Genomic DNA, 16,583 nt, shown 5'->3' on the forward strand with positions numbered 1-16,583 from the left:
TTACATGCATCGCAGTTGGTCATGGCCTTCTCCATCACTAGGAAGCGTTTGGCCTGCGCAGAATGCACGCGCCGCAAAGTCAAGTGCGATAAGACGGTCCCTTGTCACAACTGTGTCGCAAGGTAGGTAGTCGGCCTTGAATGTTGTCCTAGTGATCGAATCTAACCATCGAATCACTAGGAACATCAGCTGTTCGCGAGTCAGGGCCTCCCGATTCTCCTTCGATGCATCGCCTTCGGAATCCGCTACTTGCCTAGCCGAATCATCATCTCCTCGTCGAACGAGTGGTAACAGCCAAGTCCTCGGCTTGGTTGAGACTTTACAAGCACGAGTGAACGACCTAGAATTTGCGCTACAGCAAGCAAATGCATTGCAAACAAGCTCCAGTGAAGCCATTCAACCACAGACACCGCTCCCCACAACAACGAGTTCGCACCAGCGAGAAGAGTTCCCCAACGACGCATCAGAGGTGGAAGATGCGGCAACGATACTGGAATTTCTTGCCTGGGGTCGTCGGAAACAGTCAAAATACCAAGATTCGTTTACGCCGCGAGGTGAACTTGCTCAACGATCACCCGGACCAGTCGACTCGGAGGACGATGGTCCGTTTTTTTCATCAAAAGAATCTTTCCGTAGTTATCTAGAGACACTCCTCCCAAGTCGGTCGCAGGTCGTCAGCCTAGTGAAGTACCATTGTGACTGTCTCCTATGGTATCATGGGTCATTCCACTCGCTAGTATTCTGGAGAAGCCTCGAGGACTTTTACCAAGAAGATGAAGGCCACATCGATAACCCTAATGTTGATTTACAATGGGTAAGCTTGCTCATTGCAATAATAACAGGCTCTATGACATGCGCTCCTAGAAAAATCGCGCAGTCTTGGGGATTCAATGACTGGGAACAAACATTACTTTCCAACAAATGGTTCAAAGCAACTACTGCTTGCCTGTACTACTCTGACTATACGTCATTCCATTCTATATATTCAGTGCAAGCCATTGCTACAATAACTCATTCAGCACATATGCTAGGGCACTCAAATAGCCAGTCTGTGCTTCTCGCGTCGGCTGTTCGAATTGCACAAAATTTGGGACTGCATCGCTTGGGACAGGAGAAAGAGGAACATGTGTCACGCGGCTTAATTGATCGAGAGCTTGGCAGACGACTGTGGTGCCAACTATGTACTCAGGATTGGTTCTCCATTCCGTTTACTGAGAGCTACTTAATTACCCGCCAGTCGTTCAATACCGACAAGCCAAGAAATTGCAACGAAGACGACATGATGACCCTGCCTGATGACGTACCAACCTTGATGAATTATTCGCGCTTCTTCTATGACATTGCTGCCCTTATGCCTCGCGTACAAGATGCAATTGCTTCCTCAAACACAGTATTCACTAGTTATGAGAAACTTCTCGAGTACGACCAGCAGATGAGATATCTTGCTACTGTCCGTTTACCGTACTATCTACAAAATGTGCCGATTGAACCGGATTGGCCATGCTATGTTCCGTGGGCAAGACGATGCTTAGCAATCAGCTCGTCACACAAGATTATCATGATCCATCGAAAGTTTCTTGGCTTGAGTTTTACGAACCCCATGTTCTCTCGCACAAGGCGTACCTGCGTTGCCGCGGCCCGGACTATTATCAACGAGCAAAAAGAAGCCGCGGGGGATCACGGTCCAATTCTGTGGATCCATCATGCTTTTAGTGTAGCTGCAGGGGTAAGTTGGGGATTCGAGAAATGGTGATGATATCTGATGGCATAGCTGACACCACAGTAAATACAGATAATCCTATGTCTTGAACTCATACATTCTCCCACCATGGCGCCAGAATGTGACGAACATCGCCAGCTCGTTCGTGAGGGGATTCGGATTCTATCCCAATGCGAGGCAAACATGATTGCCAAGCGGGGTGTGCCATTGTTGCAGATGCTGCTTTCTAACGAACAGAGGATGAGAGAGAATGCACCCGGCCAAAGTGGTGGTCAAACGGACTTTGCAACTAGGGAGGGTTCCCGTAATAGCAGCTTATATATCACTGAGACTATCCGGAGTTTTTGTGAACAGGAACACTATTCTTTTCATGAAAAAAGCAACCATGGGAAACTTCCAAGCAATCCAAGAGATATCAACGAATTTTCTTGGCCACCAACTAGCTCGGATTGCGACACATTTCTTACCCCTAATGACCGACCATCAACACATGCACTTGAATTCCCTAGTAGTTTCGAAGATATTTTTGCTCTGGCTACGAATTATATAAACTGAAAATGGTTGCTTTTTCTTTTATTACCAATATTACTATACTAAACATCATTCAGGCATGGGACGGCGCAAGAATCGGACTCCCATCTCGGTCACGAATAACATCATCGTTCTTTATGAGATTGTCTTCGGGCAGCGCAAGGTTCAATACCACCCCAATCACAGCAGAAATAATGAAAGGAGTTTCTACAATCAAATTTATCCCTTGCTCGAAGCCTTGCAAGTGGACATTGGGACCGCTATAGTCCAAAATACGACTGAACCAGCTGGGCGAGACAATATCCACAAACCCAATCCCAAGTGCAGCAGTCAAAATGAACCTGTTACGTCTCGTAAACTTGACAAGACTCAAAACGCGTACGCCGGCGACAGCGATAGTGCTGTAAAGAAATACTTGCATGCCACCCAACACTGAAGGGGGCATGGAACCAAACACGGCGCCGAATTTACCGAATATTCCCATCAAAATGAGGAACGCAGCTGCACACCAGCCTGCCCGACGACTCTATACCTCGGATAATAGAAATTAGAATTTCAATGTCCATTCATGTGGTTGGGAAGGAACATACAGCACAGCCTGTCAACGAGATTACCCCGTTGTTCCCAGCTTGGCTAACCATCGGCATCCCTGTGCCCAGGGCACTTATCAAACTTCCCAGGCCGTCACATAAAATGCCGCCTTGAATGCGACTATTAAATTCTGTTCCGTCAATATCTACCCCAGAAAGCTCGGCAGTCGCGAGAATATCCGGCATGCAGCTGACGGCTTCGCAGACAAACATAATCAGGAGGGGAAGCACTAGAGCACTATCAACTGATAGACTAAATGTATGTGCCCATAGAAAAGTTCCAACAGGTGCCGCATTGATGTTATCTCGAGACCAGTATCCAGCTGCGCCCGAGATAATACAGCCAACTGCAAGACCGAAAATGACCGATGCTGACTTCATCAATGGCGAGCCGAATATTTCAACAATTATAATGGTTATAAAGATGCTGAATCCTAGACCAATCAACTTGGGATCGCCCCTGTGCTTGTCAGTCATGCGGGCTTATTTTCTGCAATACTCTCGAGCACAGACTCACCAAGGCAATGGCTTCGGAGCTGCAGTATCTGGGCAAAGCGCGTAGTAACCCGTTCCGCCATTGCAGTTGGAGCTACCGCCCCAGTTCTCCATGCCATTTCCAATCAAATAGACACCGACAAGCACCAGCAGAGTACCCGTCACGATTTTAGGGAAAATACGGTTGAGCATCCGAGGCGGGACGAGCGACATCAGAATCTGTACCCAGACAGTACACAGCATTGTCCCGAGCATAGCGCCCCAGGCTTCTGGACAAGGCAACTTTGCACCGGTTGAGTCAACTGGACAGGACCCGTTCCCATACCGCATGTTGGTGTAATTGAAGGCAATGGCGAGCAAATCGAATGTAGGACCTACGACCGAGAGCAAACCGGTGCCGATGAACAACGGGGTTTTTGTGATATGTAGCCGGGTTACTTGTAGTGCCGTTGCTATACCAGTAGTGATAAATGCTGTAGACACTAGATACTGCGTCTGGACAGAATCAAGATAGAAAGCACCGCCAGCAATTGCCAATGGCGGCGAGACAACCGACCCAACCAAAGTCAAGGCATGTTGTAAGCCGAGGATGACGGTGAGGAAAACTGGGACCTCGTCATTGAGGCCGTAAAAGGGAGCCTCAAAGTTCTTGTATTTCTTATTGAGCGGCCATATGTTGGGAGTGATGAGATACATGTAGTCCTGGGAGGAAAGTTAGCGAATTTGGCCGTTGTTCTACCAAGGGTTATTGCATACATAGTCACCAATCCATCCATTACGACTCGTAAAATAGTCCTTTAGATAGGACCAGCGTGTGATTTTGGATGGGACCGACTCGATGAGAGATGGTGTAGCTGGTTCTGCCCCGGCAGGGATGGTCATCTTTTGTTCCTTTGACAATTCCATTGTTGCACAATTGGACCACGTTCGGGAACAGACCGAACCACATCATACCGAATTTGTATTCCTTTGTGTCAAAGGACGTGACTTATATGCAGCCTCTTTTCGGCGCGTTCCTATCTTGAGGGATAAGCTCAAAGTTAGCTTATCAGAGGAACATATCAGTCTTATCTTCGACTCCACATGGAGTACGTTCCGGGGACGCTCGGCCGAGGGCTATCATCTACTTTGATTACCACCGAAAAAATGGTTAAAATGAGAACCAGACGAAAGAACAACGGAAAATCGCACTTGACGACGAGCGACTACGAGCAAGCACATGGTCGATCAGACCCAGATTTCGTTCACGATGGAAATAAACCTGCCGTCCTCGATACTGTTCTCCTCAGCAACCATCATCACCGTAAACAGCACTCGACAGATCATTCGAAATGGCTACATTCACATCGTTGGATCGCGCATTTTCTCCGTGGGCAAAGACTCCCCTATGTATCCTTTGCCATCCAACACACAATATCACAGCTGTTGTGGTAAAATCATCATCCCGGGTCTCATCAACGCTCACGCTCACCTCGTCCAGTCATTGCTGAGAGGATTAGCTGAGGATTTACCTTTGCATAACTGGCTCTGTGATGCTGTTTGGCCCCTGGAGGCTGTTTATGCTGAGAACGACGGATATAATGCAACAAGGCTGACAACTTTGGAAATGCTCAAGACAGGCACAACATGTTTTCTCGATCCAATGTTGACACACAGGGCTGGGTTTGCCAATGTGTGTAAGGCAGTGGGAGAAATGGGGATTCGAGGATGTTTGGTAATTTGCCAGTCGTTATCCCTGTTTTAAAAGGTGGTTGGCTAACTATTTTTGAAATTGACTACAGGGAAAATTGGTAAAATTTACAGAGACCAATCGTCAACTATCGATAACAGATCCCCGGGATAAAGATCTGTTAGATATGTCCATGGATTCACTATTTCAGGCTCACCGAGCTCACAACGGACAGCACAATGGCCGTATACATGTATGGGCTGCTGCTGGCACCCCTCGTGGCGTCCCCATATCTGCTTACCAGGAGCTAGGAGAAGAGTGTTCTTCTCGTGCTGTTTCCATCACTATGCACTGCGCTGAAGCCCCGAAAGATTTGGATATATACCGCAACACATACGGCTGTACACCAATGGAATTTATTGAAAAAGCGAAAATGACCCCCGTGAAGGGCGCTACGAGCTCTCACAAACTCGTTCTGGCACATATGGTGAATTTGGACTTAGTTAAAGACATTCACCTTCTCTCAGCGACAGGAACTTCGGTAGCACATAATCCAACGTCAAATCTCAAATTGGCCTCCGGCATCGCTCCTGTGCCGGCCATGTTATCTGCCAGTCCCCTTCCAGTAAACATAGCTCTGGGAACTGACGGCGCACCCTGTGCGAATCACTATGATATGTTCCAAGAAATGCATCTTGCAGCCATTCTCCACAAAGGATATAACCATGATGCGGCAGTTGTACCCGCAGAAACAGCCCTCGAGATGGGGACCATCAATGGCGCGAAGGCATTGGGACTAGAAAACGAGATCGGGAGCCTTGAAACAGGCAAGAACGCCGACCTTGTAGTTCTGGACCCTTACGGAAGGGGAAATATAGGAATTTCTCCGTGGGATTGGGATGACGAAGCCGGAGTTTCTCCAGCCACCACGGTTGTTCACGGTTGCACAGGGCGGGATGTACACATCACCATGGTTGACGGTCAGATCTTGATCCAGGATGGTGTTCTGGTCGCTGGAGGGATAGGACAAGAAGCGGAGATTGTGAACAAGGCCAAACTCGCCGTCAAAGAGATCCTGCAGCGCTGCAACGAGAATCGTAGCGAAAAGGTCGGTGGCAAGCTCCACTCTGGATGGACTTATGTGTAGGAGGGATACATTTTCCCAGAGAAAAAAATCCCCCCGAGTCTGGTGAATAAGAGGATATTTAAAACCTGAAAATGGAGACACCTTTTTAATCAACCTTGGCGCCGACTGGGCAATCGTTCGCATTGGTCCAAACCCGATCATCCATTCACTACAACGCAGTCTAGATTAATAGTACCAACAAACTTGCAGGCAAACAGGCGCTCTTCTGTTTCCCGAGTCAGCCTCGTGTGCGGACCGGCATGTATTTGACTGAGGTGTCGCACAGCCTTTTCAGAAGATAATCCGGCCCTGTGGTTCAAATGCACTGCCCGGCGAGACTGACAGGATGAACTTATCAACACAAAAGAGAAAGAAACTCAAGAGCTTATTCGTCTCGAAAACTGCTATTGCTGCTGTTGCTGCTACCATCGCAAACGGTGGGCAAAGACGGCTTCCCAGGGCGCCGCCGTCGGCCAATCTTCAAAGCAATGTAAACTCTCAAACCCAATCTGTATTGTTTACCCTTCCAGCTGAAATCCGGTCTCTGGTTTTCACCTACGCGCTTACTGATTACGAAGATACCACGTTGAATGCTTATGGCACTGAAACCGATTATTGGTATCGTCCCGGGTACGCAGGGCGGCGCTGTACAGCCACCGAGCTGCTTCGGGTTTGCAAACGCGTGTTTCAAGAAACATGGTTTCTTCAATTTTCACTTGCTGAACACTCGTTATATTTAACCCAGGAGGGGCGGGCTCCGGTGCGAGCTCTAGCAACGCAAATGTCAGTGGACCGGATGAGAAGATATCTCAAGGGCCGGCGGGCGTTTGCACATAGACAAGATGGAATGGAAATACCGCGGATTCACCATGTCAGAGTATTCGCCCAGCCGTGGGCTTCGGAATTCCCTGCGAGGCTGCAGGAGCTGCTTAGGTTGCCGGGATTTGAGCCCAGGGTTGTGACCATTACCATTAAGTACACGGACTTTTTGGGTTGGTGGAACAACAAACTCCTGCACGTTGACGCGCGTTGGATGAACAAGGTCAGGTTCCCACGAGCAGTCGAGGCTATTAAAATGGATTTTTGGATGATCGATCGCCGCAAGAACGAGATCGATTATATCGCAGGTGCCGCGGTGGAAAACTGGTTCTTTCGGCGTGAAGACGGGGTTGTTTTCGCAGCCACCGGGCAAGACGTAGCGATCACCCGATGGACAGGAAGTTCAACTTGGGCTAATCGGCGCTGGATCAGAGACGAGTCGCGCCCGAACGAAATCGATTACTATACCAAAACAGTGACCTGGAAGCCGGATCCAGAGGTGAAGCGATCAGGACCGTGTCCGGACCTGGAAGTGCCAGACAGCATTGCACGCGAGCCTCTTCCGAATATTGGAAAAATCTCATACGTTGTACCTGAAAAAGTGGCGGCGGCCAAAGTGCGTCCTGATGCATCTCCAGAGCAAGTCGTGCACGCCCTGACACCAGAAATAGGACGAGGATGGTGCGGGACAGGGAGAGGTAACAGCATGAGATGGCCCACGGTGGCCGAGAATGGGGCGATAATTGACGATTAAATGTTGTTTATCTTGCTTGATGGCTGTAAATGAAACAGAAACGTTATAACACTAATCCGTTTACTTTCGTGCGACTTGTCACAGGTTCCCCGCGCCGCTTAAGTGATACCGAGGATCCCGTATAGCACATGTTGGAGATATAGCATCTGAAATAGGCAAGTGATGTAAGCGTGCACTGGTAATTTCACATAGTATCAAACGTATCCTGACACAGGCGATCGACTGACCGGACTCCCCCCCTTTTTTTTGGCCCAAAACGAAATCTCTCCGAGTCTCCAAAGCGGAGCGAGCCCCGGTATGAATGGCGTCATATCGAACTCCAGCCATAGATCGGCATTTGTAGAGACAGGCACAGGCCCAATTAATGCACGCTCGCTGTGATTAGCGTGGTTGAACCCTGAGGCGACTCCGAGGAATTGGGCCAACTGCGGGGTATCCAATCCGGGGGATTTTGGCGCTCTTCATATGGCCTTCTCCACCGGCCAGTCTGCCGAGGTTCACCATGGATTGTGTCGCAAAGTCATACAGACCTATTTATATCCAGCTGGTCACTTGGTCGCTGGGACTGCGGTGCCAGTAGCCATTTTCACACCGGACTACCCTTCCATTCCCTAACCCATTATCTTTGAATTTTTCTCATTTTAAATTCCCGCGCGCGCGTGCCTTTTCTAGACACCAACGGCCACTTTAGACGCCATGTCTGGATACGTGGGAGACCTCTCGGGGGACCAGGAGAAGAAGCTAAAAGAACTTTGGACCCTCCTGTTGACACCGACACTGTCATTCCTGGCCACGACGTATGGGATCGAGCTGCCGCCAGACAAGACCTCCGCCACGTCTATATTCAAAATCCTGAGCGAGGTTCAAGAGCCTACTGCAGAAGCAGTGATTGCTGCCTTTACAAAGGCAGCATCAGCAGATGAAACAACTACAACAAACGGTACAGCGGAGCCAGACCAGGCCGCCGCCGCTGGGGCCAGCACAAATGGAGCTGCGGAGAGGTCTTCTGAGAAGCGGGAGGCTCCGGTGACCAATGGAGAGTCTGATACATCGAAACAAGAAGCCGAGGACATCTCAAGCAAAAATGTGCCCAAGGAAAAGCTATCTCCTTTGATGGCCCATCTCCGCCAGACCGACCTCAAGGAGGGACAACTCAAGTCTATCGAGAAGATCCTATCCAGCATGAGCCCGAAAGAGATGGGTTGGACTTTGTTGAACATGGTCAAACAAGACAACCCCGATGCAGTTCTACTTCGCTTTCTCCGCGCTCGCAAGTGGGATGTCAGCAAGGCGTTTTCCATGATGATCTCCAACTACATCTGGCGCGTCGAAAGCCAGGTTGACGAGGAAATACTACCAGGTGGTGAATTGAAAAGCTTAAAACAGTCTGAGAATAAATCAGACAAGAACGAGGAAAAGAAGGGAAACGACTTTTTATCCCAATTGAGAATGGGAAAGGCCTACCTACATGGTACTGACCGAGACGGCCGCCCAGTCATTCGCGTCAACGTGCGCATACACAAACCTGGTGCACAAACCGAAGAGGCGCTAGAGCGCTATATTCTCCACGTCATAGAAATGACGAGGTTGATGCTAAAGCAACCCGTTGAGACAGGCGTAAGTTTAGCCAATGTTCCTCTCAGGTTGAAACCTTTCACCTCTAACTTTGTATATATTCAGACTATATTGTTTGACATGACTGGGTTTGGACTTTCTAACATGGTAAACTCAGCACAAGCATTCCATATAAACATGTTCTCATCATTGACTCCTGGAACCTCTAGGAATTCCCACCTGTCAAATTCATTATTCAGTGCTTCGAGAGCAACTACCCCGAGTGCCTGGGTCGCTTACTGATTCACAATGCGCCATGGGTATTCTCAGGTGGGTAGACCAATACTATTTCCATGACACCCAAATAAACTTCCTCACATACTAAACAATCTATTCTTACAGGTGTCTGGAGACTGATCCGTCCATTAATGGACCCTGTTGTGGCATCGAAAGTGCACTTTACGAGGAACATTAATGATCTCTCCAACTTCATCGCCCCTGAGAATGTTCTCAAGGATCTCGGCGGAACTGACGACTGGACATACAAGTACATTGAGCCAGGCCCTAAAGAGAATGATTTACAGAACGATACAGAGACCCAAAATGAGGTTATGACCGAGAGAATGTCAATCGCGCTGGATTTCATCCTGCAAACTTCCGCATGGATAGCAGAGACCAACCTCGCAAGTGAACCGGCAGATGAGACTACTGTTCGTGAAACCAAAGACCGACGTGCTGATTCAATAGCGCGGCTCCGGAAATCCTATTGGAAAATTGACCCTTATATTCGAGCCCGGTGCCAGATGGATAGAGAAGGCGCTATAGCCTCGGAGGCAGAGTGAACTAGGGAGGCCCCAGCATGACCTTGACGATTTACTATTTATACATCATGAGGATTAATCTGTACGGAGTCCAGGCGTAGAAGCTTAGCAAGTGGTGTTCCTACTCTATTGAATATATGAACGAGATCCTTGATATTTCCCTCAATCGTATATTGTTTACATAAGAGTATTATGTACGGCAATTTACGTTTTCATTCCCGTCTAAGCCTCTTAAATAGTGTAAAGCATTCTTATCACTGGCCTGTCATTCCCCCGTCGACTGATATGCTTGTTCCTGTTACAAAGTCACTGGCTGGGCTAGCCAAGAATAATAGCACACCTCGCAAATCCTGCGGTGTTCCCCATCTTCTCGCCGGAGTTCTCTCAATGATGTAGTCATTGTATGGCTTATCTTGCATTAGCTGTGTTGTTAGAGGTGTCATGATATACCTAAGAAAAATTCAGTATTTGTGCACCGAAAATCAAAACTGAAGATAACAGACCCTGGACAAATACAATTTACTTGAACGCCACGAACCGCCAGTTCATTACTAAAGGCCTTTGTCATTTGCAATACACCACCCTTTGAGCATGCATACGGTGAAACATTGTACATCCCCTTGAACGAGGTGACTGATCCAATATTAATAATCTTGCCCGGTCGATGGTCGAGTCGCCTGAGTTGTTTCGCAAATTCTTGACTCGCAACATAGCTTGCTTTGAGGTTGATAGCAAATATCTTGTCGATCCATTCATCTTCAATGTCCTCTATTGGTGCGCGTTTGTTGAAACCAGCACAGTTGAGGAGAATATCCGGCTGAATTCCAGACTTCCAGATGTTGTCAAACGTGCTGCGTAGTCCGGCGCTGTCTGAGACGTCACATCCGAACGCATGGAATTGGCGGTTAAGGCTCCTAATGGTTTGCCCAAGCAATTCTGTGTTTGAATCGTCCGGCAAATGGATTGCGACGATGTGCGCACCGGCTTCTGCCAGTGTTTGTGCCATTTCGAAGCCGATTCCGCCTGTAATGCCCGTTGCAATGACGGTTTTGTCCTGGATAGAAAACAGCTCAACGTTTGTTGGCCGACCGCAAGGTTGGAACTCTCCCATTTCTGATTGCTGTTCTCGTAAAGACAACCGGTGCTCTTCTGGATAAAATTTTTTGCAGAGGAAGAAATAGAACAATAGGAGGACCTGGAAATATCATACGTAAACTTCAGAAACCCGTCCACGCCTGGAATAATCACACCCATCCTAATCGACTCGTTCCGAGGAGACAATAATCGTGAAGCGCAGCTCCACTATTACAATTATTTATATGAATACTCTATATCTTAATATCAGCCCGTATCCTTTCCCGCCAATCGGATGCGGCCCGCAACCAGAAATCCCGGCGGAAGATGAGGACGCATCGCCGGCGGAGGACCATCCGTTGATAGACTTATGGGAGAGTTGAGAGGCGGGGAAATGTTCCAGTGGTAGAGCTCCTATTTGCAATCAATCGGAAAGTCCCTCCGCATATAAAGACTATATAGGAATCGGCAATAGCAACTTTGAACTGATGTCGCTAAACTGATGTCGCTAAACCCACGGAACCGTTACACATTTAGAACCAGGTCATTGTTAATATTTTCAACCGAACAACAAAATGACGACTGAACGCCCAAAGGCAGAGGCAGTTCCTTACCGCGGCGAGCCTCTACCTCACGTCCCCGAAGACCTCGTCATCCCTGGTGTGCTGAATCTGGACGACATCGACGAAAAGCAATGGGTTCCACAGCAAGAAAACGTGTGGTTCCGACCTCTCATTATGAGCATCTCACAAGGTTATTGGGTGAACCTATTGCGGGTGCGCAAGGCTGGTATTCTTTCTCGCCATCGCCATTCGGGACCGGTTCACGCATCCACGCTTCGCGGGCGCTGGCACTATCTAGAACATAGCTGGTGGGCCGTTGCAGGCAGCTATTCATATGAACCTCCGGGCGATATCCATACCCTCGAGGTTCCCGAGGGCTGCGATGAAATGATCACGCTCTTCCACGTTACCGGATCGTACACATACGTCGAGCCCGATGGGACTGCGATTGGTGTTGAAGATGTTTTCAGTCAGATTCAGAGTGCGAGTGATCATTATGAGACGGTGGGGCTCGGCGCAGATTACGTCAAGCAGTTCCTGCGCTGAGGCTTGAGCTACCGGTGGATTTCGTGTCAAATTCCATGCTGTATGGGGATTATGAGTAATCGATATCAATACGTTATGAAATACTCTAAACCTAATAAACTGTTCCTTTACCATTTATTAATTACACAACTTTGCGAAATATGTGCTGTAGAGATCCGACCCAATTGCCTAGGAACATCCCATTAACAGCCACATGGACATAGTTAGATCCCAACGTCGATAGCCATAGGTAATCAACAGGTTATTTCAAAATATGTTTCACACTAATCATGGTTCGCCAGGAAATTTGAGTGGTGACTACAGTAATTCATCCGATTGGCTTTATTCTCGTTGTCTAGATTCCGCCGGAACTGCAGGTTCCCGATATCTAGGCAGTTCACGTACGTCTCCTCTTGAGGACCGTGAGACAAGTAATTTTTTGGGTAATTTATATCTACTACATGATATATAACAGAGCTTAAAAGCTTCAAATGTTCTCTTTCGCTGTTCTCTTCCTGGAAACCATTGTCACACTCCATCTTCTTGTTCGCATAGCAACACAGCCCATATCATCATAGGCCGCGATACACATACACTGTCACGATGTCCTCAATCGAGCGCCCCCAAGCGTCCGCCATTCCCTACAAAGGTGCAAAATTACCACATGTGCCAGAGGATCTGGTGGTTCCCAACGTCTTCGACAACCTTGACTTCGACGAGCGATATTGGGTCCCGCAAGCAGACAACATCTGGTTCCGCCCATTACTCTTTTGTGTTTCGCAGGGATATTTTGTGAATATCCTGCGCGTCCGGAAATCTGGTATCCTCTCACGCCATCGTCATACAGGCCCCGTGCAGGCGACGACTTTCCGAGGAAAATGGCATTATCTTGAGCATGATTGGTGGGCTACTGAGGGCAGCCATGCTTTCGAGCCCCCTGGCGACATTCACACATTAGAAGTGCCTGAGGGGGTGGAGGAGATGATTACCCTGTTTCATGTCACTGGTGCTTATATCTATGTTGACCCAGATGGAAACCCCGTGGGCGTCGAGGACGTCTTTAGCAAGCTACAGACAGCACGAGAACACTATGAAAAGGTGGGATTGGGGAAGGAATATGCAGATCAATTTATTCGGTAGAAAGTACTCTAGGAATATCAAATCTTTCTTGTTGTGACCCGGAGGCGTAGATTACGAGAAGTAGAGTGGGTGACCGTCCCTTCCCGGCACAACCCAAGCATCGTCCTAATATGGCGATATCTCACTACAAGTAGTCCAGTAGATTTTGTTTCAATATACTCACTTAATCACACCGAAACCTAAAACACGCCCGTGATCAATAGCTGCGCAAAAGATATCATCGCTACAAGTCCGAGCACCGTCCCTAGAGTAAACGCGGAGATTTTACCCTGAAGTCACTCCTGTTCGCCCAATTCCAAACAGGGCTAAAATACATAGTTTAAATCTCCCGCATAACTAACTTATTAGTTATTTAATCTGCCCTAGTCGTGCAATAGCTTCGCACATCTTAGCTGAAAACAGCATTTGTTCCGCCGGATCGGATCAAGACAAGGCTGTGTGGAACGTAAGAAGATTTCCGATTGTAACACTGTGTTGGCCTTAGAATTTGTACGGAGTACAGGCCGGAAGACCCCACGGGGAGGACTCCGTAAATCCGACCTCTGGGGTAACTTATGGGTCTCCACACGCTCTATGATCTCGCATATGTAAACTGAATATCCTATCTATTTGGTTCGTATTCGCCCCCTCCTTTGCGATCTAGATCCATAATTTCTTCCTAGGTGTGAAATATTTGATCAGTGTTCTTCTATTGCTTTTCATTTCTTTTTTTCGGCTAAAACGAATCCACTCAGCTACTAGCCCACCATGCAGCTTGAAGGGAGAAACCTCATGATACTGGTGACATCCGCCTGTGGGATGGGCTTTCTACTGTTTGGCTGCAAGTCTTTTGTTTTCTATTCTCATTGGTATTGTGCTGATCTCTCCGTCCAGACGACCAAGGAGTCATGGGTGGAGTCATCACAACTCCCACCTTTATTGAGCAGTTCAACAACCCTGACGTGAGCCAGTCAACGCGTTTATCTAACAATCAAAAAAACTAAACCCATGTAGGCATTAGTTCAGGGTCTGGTCACAGGCTTGTATGATGCCGGCTGCCTCGTTGGGTCTATTGCAACGTTCTTCTGGTCCGAACCAATGGGGCGTAAAAAATCTGTGGTTCGTTTTCAATTTTCTAACAGCACATTAAGTACAATACTAAACACTCACAGTACATTGGCGTGGTTATCGTATTAATTGGCACAATAGTACAAGTGACTGCTAAAACGGTTGCTCACTTAATCGTAGGCAGAATTGTCACTGGTGTTGGTGTAGGCATTATGACTGCAATCGTCCCCACAGTACGAGAAACACAAACACTCTATATATTTCATGAAATTGGACATTTCTGACGATAGTCTGAAGTGGCAAGCAGAAGTATCTCCTGCGCAGAGCAGAGGGCAGCTGCTGACGGTGCAGGCTTCTTGCATCATTCTCGGCTATCTCTTTTCGTGCTGGATCGCGCTAGGCGCCTCATATACAAACTCGTCTTTTCAATGGACCGGACCCATAGCGCTCCAAGCTATTTTCGCGTTATATCTCGGTTTTTGCATGCCGTTCTTGGTCGAGTCCCCGAGGTGGCTCGCTAATCATAAGGGCATCGGCGAAGCCACTGCGGTCATATCTCGCCTCAGAGGCAAGCCGATCGACCATCCCGAGGTCTTAGAAGTGCGCCGTGAAATTCAACTTGTTCTCGAAGAAGAAACCTCCAGCGGTGCCTGGTGCGACCTGTTCAAGTCAACAGGCGAGCAGAATTTGAGGAGGCTTATGCTCGGTGTGGTTGGACTTTATATGCAGCAAATTGGGGGTATCAAGTACGATCTCCGTGTCTTTTTTCTCCGAATTTTCCTACTGGGAGCCGTTCATCTTCGTAATATTTGAACCAAATATCGTGACTGACAAGAGCTAATCCAGTTCCATTTCTTACTACCTCCCTGTCATTCTCCAGGAATATATCGGTTTGGACCTACATCTCTCCCATATCCTCACTGGCGTCGCGGCAATTGAGTACTTCATATTCTCAATGTTTCCAATTTTGTTCGTCGAGAAGGTAGGCCGTCGCAATAGTATGATATGGGGGGCCGTGGCACAGGCTATCATTATGGTGATTGCCTCTGTAGGGCTTGCTGTCAATACTTCGTCCAGTCTGAAATTGACAGTAGCGATGTACTTTTTGTTTTACGCTGCTTTCGCAATGAGGTAAGTCGGGTTTGATATGAATTACAGATTAAGAATATACCGCTAATCAAGATAGTTACCTCAACGTTCCTTGGATGTATGCCCCGGAGATAAATTCGCTACGAATGCGAGTCAAGGGCGGCGCGGCTGCATCCGCGTCAAACTGGCTATGTGAGAAATGTGTTAGACGCTGAAATTTACTGCGAGATACTGACCAACAAATAGTCAATGGAATTGTAGTCACAGTTACCCCAATCGGACTCCAAAACCTCGGCTGGAAGTTTTATATGATCTGTAGGTGATTCTTCCTTATTTCTCACTCTACCACCCGAACTAAACCACACGACAGTCGTCGCATTAAACATATCATTCATTCCAATTGTATACTTCTGCTACCCAGAAACACGAGGGCTCAGTCTAGAGCAGATTGATCACATTTTCTACGGAAAGGGAACTACAACAAACTGGCTATACCAGGGAGTTCGGGAAAGCATTCATCAGCGACGTGCAACAATTATTGCTTCAGACCTGGAGACTTCTGGCTCAGGAAATGATCTCAAAGAGAAGGTCGCAGATTGTCATGTGGAAAATAGTTCCTAGCTGCCCCAGTTCTTGTATCGAAGTAGCCTTCAACGCTGGCCCATGTAGCTCCAAATCTTACTGTTATTAAAGGTTCGCCTAGAGTACTCTTACTTAAAAATGACATACTGAACTTTGATCAATATTGTACTAAACTTGATAAGTCGCCGGGCCGGTTGCGGTAAAGAGCACATTTATAAGCAACAATCAACTATTGTTGATTTCAAAGCAAAATTCCACTGGAAAATTATATTAATGGCACAAAGTCGTGGGTGAAACCATCAAATATAGTAACCTTCCAATCGGATGCCCTTAAAATCCGGCGGATGCAGCGGCCGCCGCGAAAGCGAAAGGTAATAAATACTTAATCTTTTTGGCAAAAAGTCACATGTGCAATACAAGGCAATTAAAGGAATGATATCATTTGCAAGGGAATCGAGAGGTCTGACTCTCCATTTTCTCACAA

The 16,583-nt window shown here is 47.7% G+C and overlaps 8 protein-coding genes across 8 annotated transcripts; 6 read left to right on the plus strand and 2 right to left on the minus strand.

Annotated features, from left to right (window-relative positions):
- Positions 1–21: 21 nt before the first annotated feature.
- TRUGW13939_04898 (uncharacterized protein) lies at positions 22–1,786 on the plus strand (the record flags this gene model as incomplete). Its single annotated transcript, XM_035488063.1, has 4 exons — positions 22–122; positions 181–814; positions 1,256–1,726; positions 1,772–1,786. 4 exons carry the CDS (start codon positions 22–24, stop codon positions 1,784–1,786), a joined length of 1,221 nt encoding a protein of 406 aa, XP_035343956.1.
- Positions 1,787–2,324: 538 nt separating this feature from the next.
- On the minus strand, positions 2,325–4,218 carry TRUGW13939_04899 (uncharacterized protein; the record flags this gene model as incomplete). Its single annotated transcript, XM_035488064.1, has 4 exons — positions 2,325–2,777; positions 2,842–3,301; positions 3,359–4,038; positions 4,093–4,218. The coding sequence occupies 4 exons, from the start codon at positions 4,216–4,218 to the stop codon at positions 2,325–2,327; spliced, it is 1,719 nt and encodes a 572-aa protein (XP_035343957.1).
- Positions 4,219–4,555: 337 nt separating this feature from the next.
- TRUGW13939_04900 (uncharacterized protein) lies at positions 4,556–6,152 on the plus strand (the record flags this gene model as incomplete). Its single annotated transcript, XM_035488065.1, has 2 exons — positions 4,556–5,050; positions 5,118–6,152. The coding sequence occupies 2 exons, from the start codon at positions 4,556–4,558 to the stop codon at positions 6,150–6,152; spliced, it is 1,530 nt and encodes a 509-aa protein (XP_035343958.1).
- Positions 6,153–6,417: 265 nt separating this feature from the next.
- Positions 6,418–10,100, plus strand: TRUGW13939_04901 (uncharacterized protein; the record flags this gene model as incomplete). The annotated part of the gene is made up of 6 exons (XM_035488066.1): positions 6,418–7,648; positions 7,919–8,043; positions 8,377–9,321; positions 9,385–9,426; positions 9,489–9,588; positions 9,661–10,100. Coding segments are annotated over 6 exons (2,883 nt in total), but the record flags the coding sequence as incomplete, so codon positions are not given.
- A 233-nt stretch (positions 10,101–10,333) lies between these two features.
- Positions 10,334–11,190, minus strand: TRUGW13939_04902 (uncharacterized protein; the record flags this gene model as incomplete). Its single annotated transcript, XM_035488067.1, has 2 exons — positions 10,334–10,501; positions 10,618–11,190. The coding sequence occupies 2 exons, from the start codon at positions 11,188–11,190 to the stop codon at positions 10,334–10,336; spliced, it is 741 nt and encodes a 246-aa protein (XP_035343960.1).
- A 538-nt stretch (positions 11,191–11,728) lies between these two features.
- On the plus strand, positions 11,729–12,262 carry TRUGW13939_04903 (uncharacterized protein; the record flags this gene model as incomplete). The annotated part of the gene is made up of 1 exon (XM_035488068.1): positions 11,729–12,262. The coding sequence occupies one exon, from the start codon at positions 11,729–11,731 to the stop codon at positions 12,260–12,262; it is 534 nt and encodes a 177-aa protein (XP_035343961.1).
- Positions 12,263–12,844: 582 nt separating this feature from the next.
- On the plus strand, positions 12,845–13,381 carry TRUGW13939_04904 (uncharacterized protein; the record flags this gene model as incomplete). Its single annotated transcript, XM_035488069.1, has 1 exon — positions 12,845–13,381. One exon carries the CDS (start codon positions 12,845–12,847, stop codon positions 13,379–13,381), a length of 537 nt encoding a protein of 178 aa, XP_035343962.1.
- Positions 13,382–14,268: 887 nt separating this feature from the next.
- Positions 14,269–16,138, plus strand: TRUGW13939_04905 (uncharacterized protein; the record flags this gene model as incomplete). Its single annotated transcript, XM_035488070.1, has 8 exons — positions 14,269–14,322; positions 14,375–14,479; positions 14,533–14,661; positions 14,726–15,174; positions 15,275–15,559; positions 15,615–15,709; positions 15,764–15,832; positions 15,888–16,138. The coding sequence occupies 8 exons, from the start codon at positions 14,269–14,271 to the stop codon at positions 16,136–16,138; spliced, it is 1,437 nt and encodes a 478-aa protein (XP_035343963.1).
- Between the last annotated feature and the right edge of the window lie 445 nt (positions 16,139–16,583).

This window comes from Talaromyces rugulosus, chromosome III, assembly GCF_013368755.1.
Source record: "Talaromyces rugulosus chromosome III, complete sequence".
Lineage (NCBI taxonomy): Eukaryota > Fungi > Ascomycota > Eurotiomycetes > Eurotiales > Trichocomaceae > Talaromyces > Talaromyces rugulosus.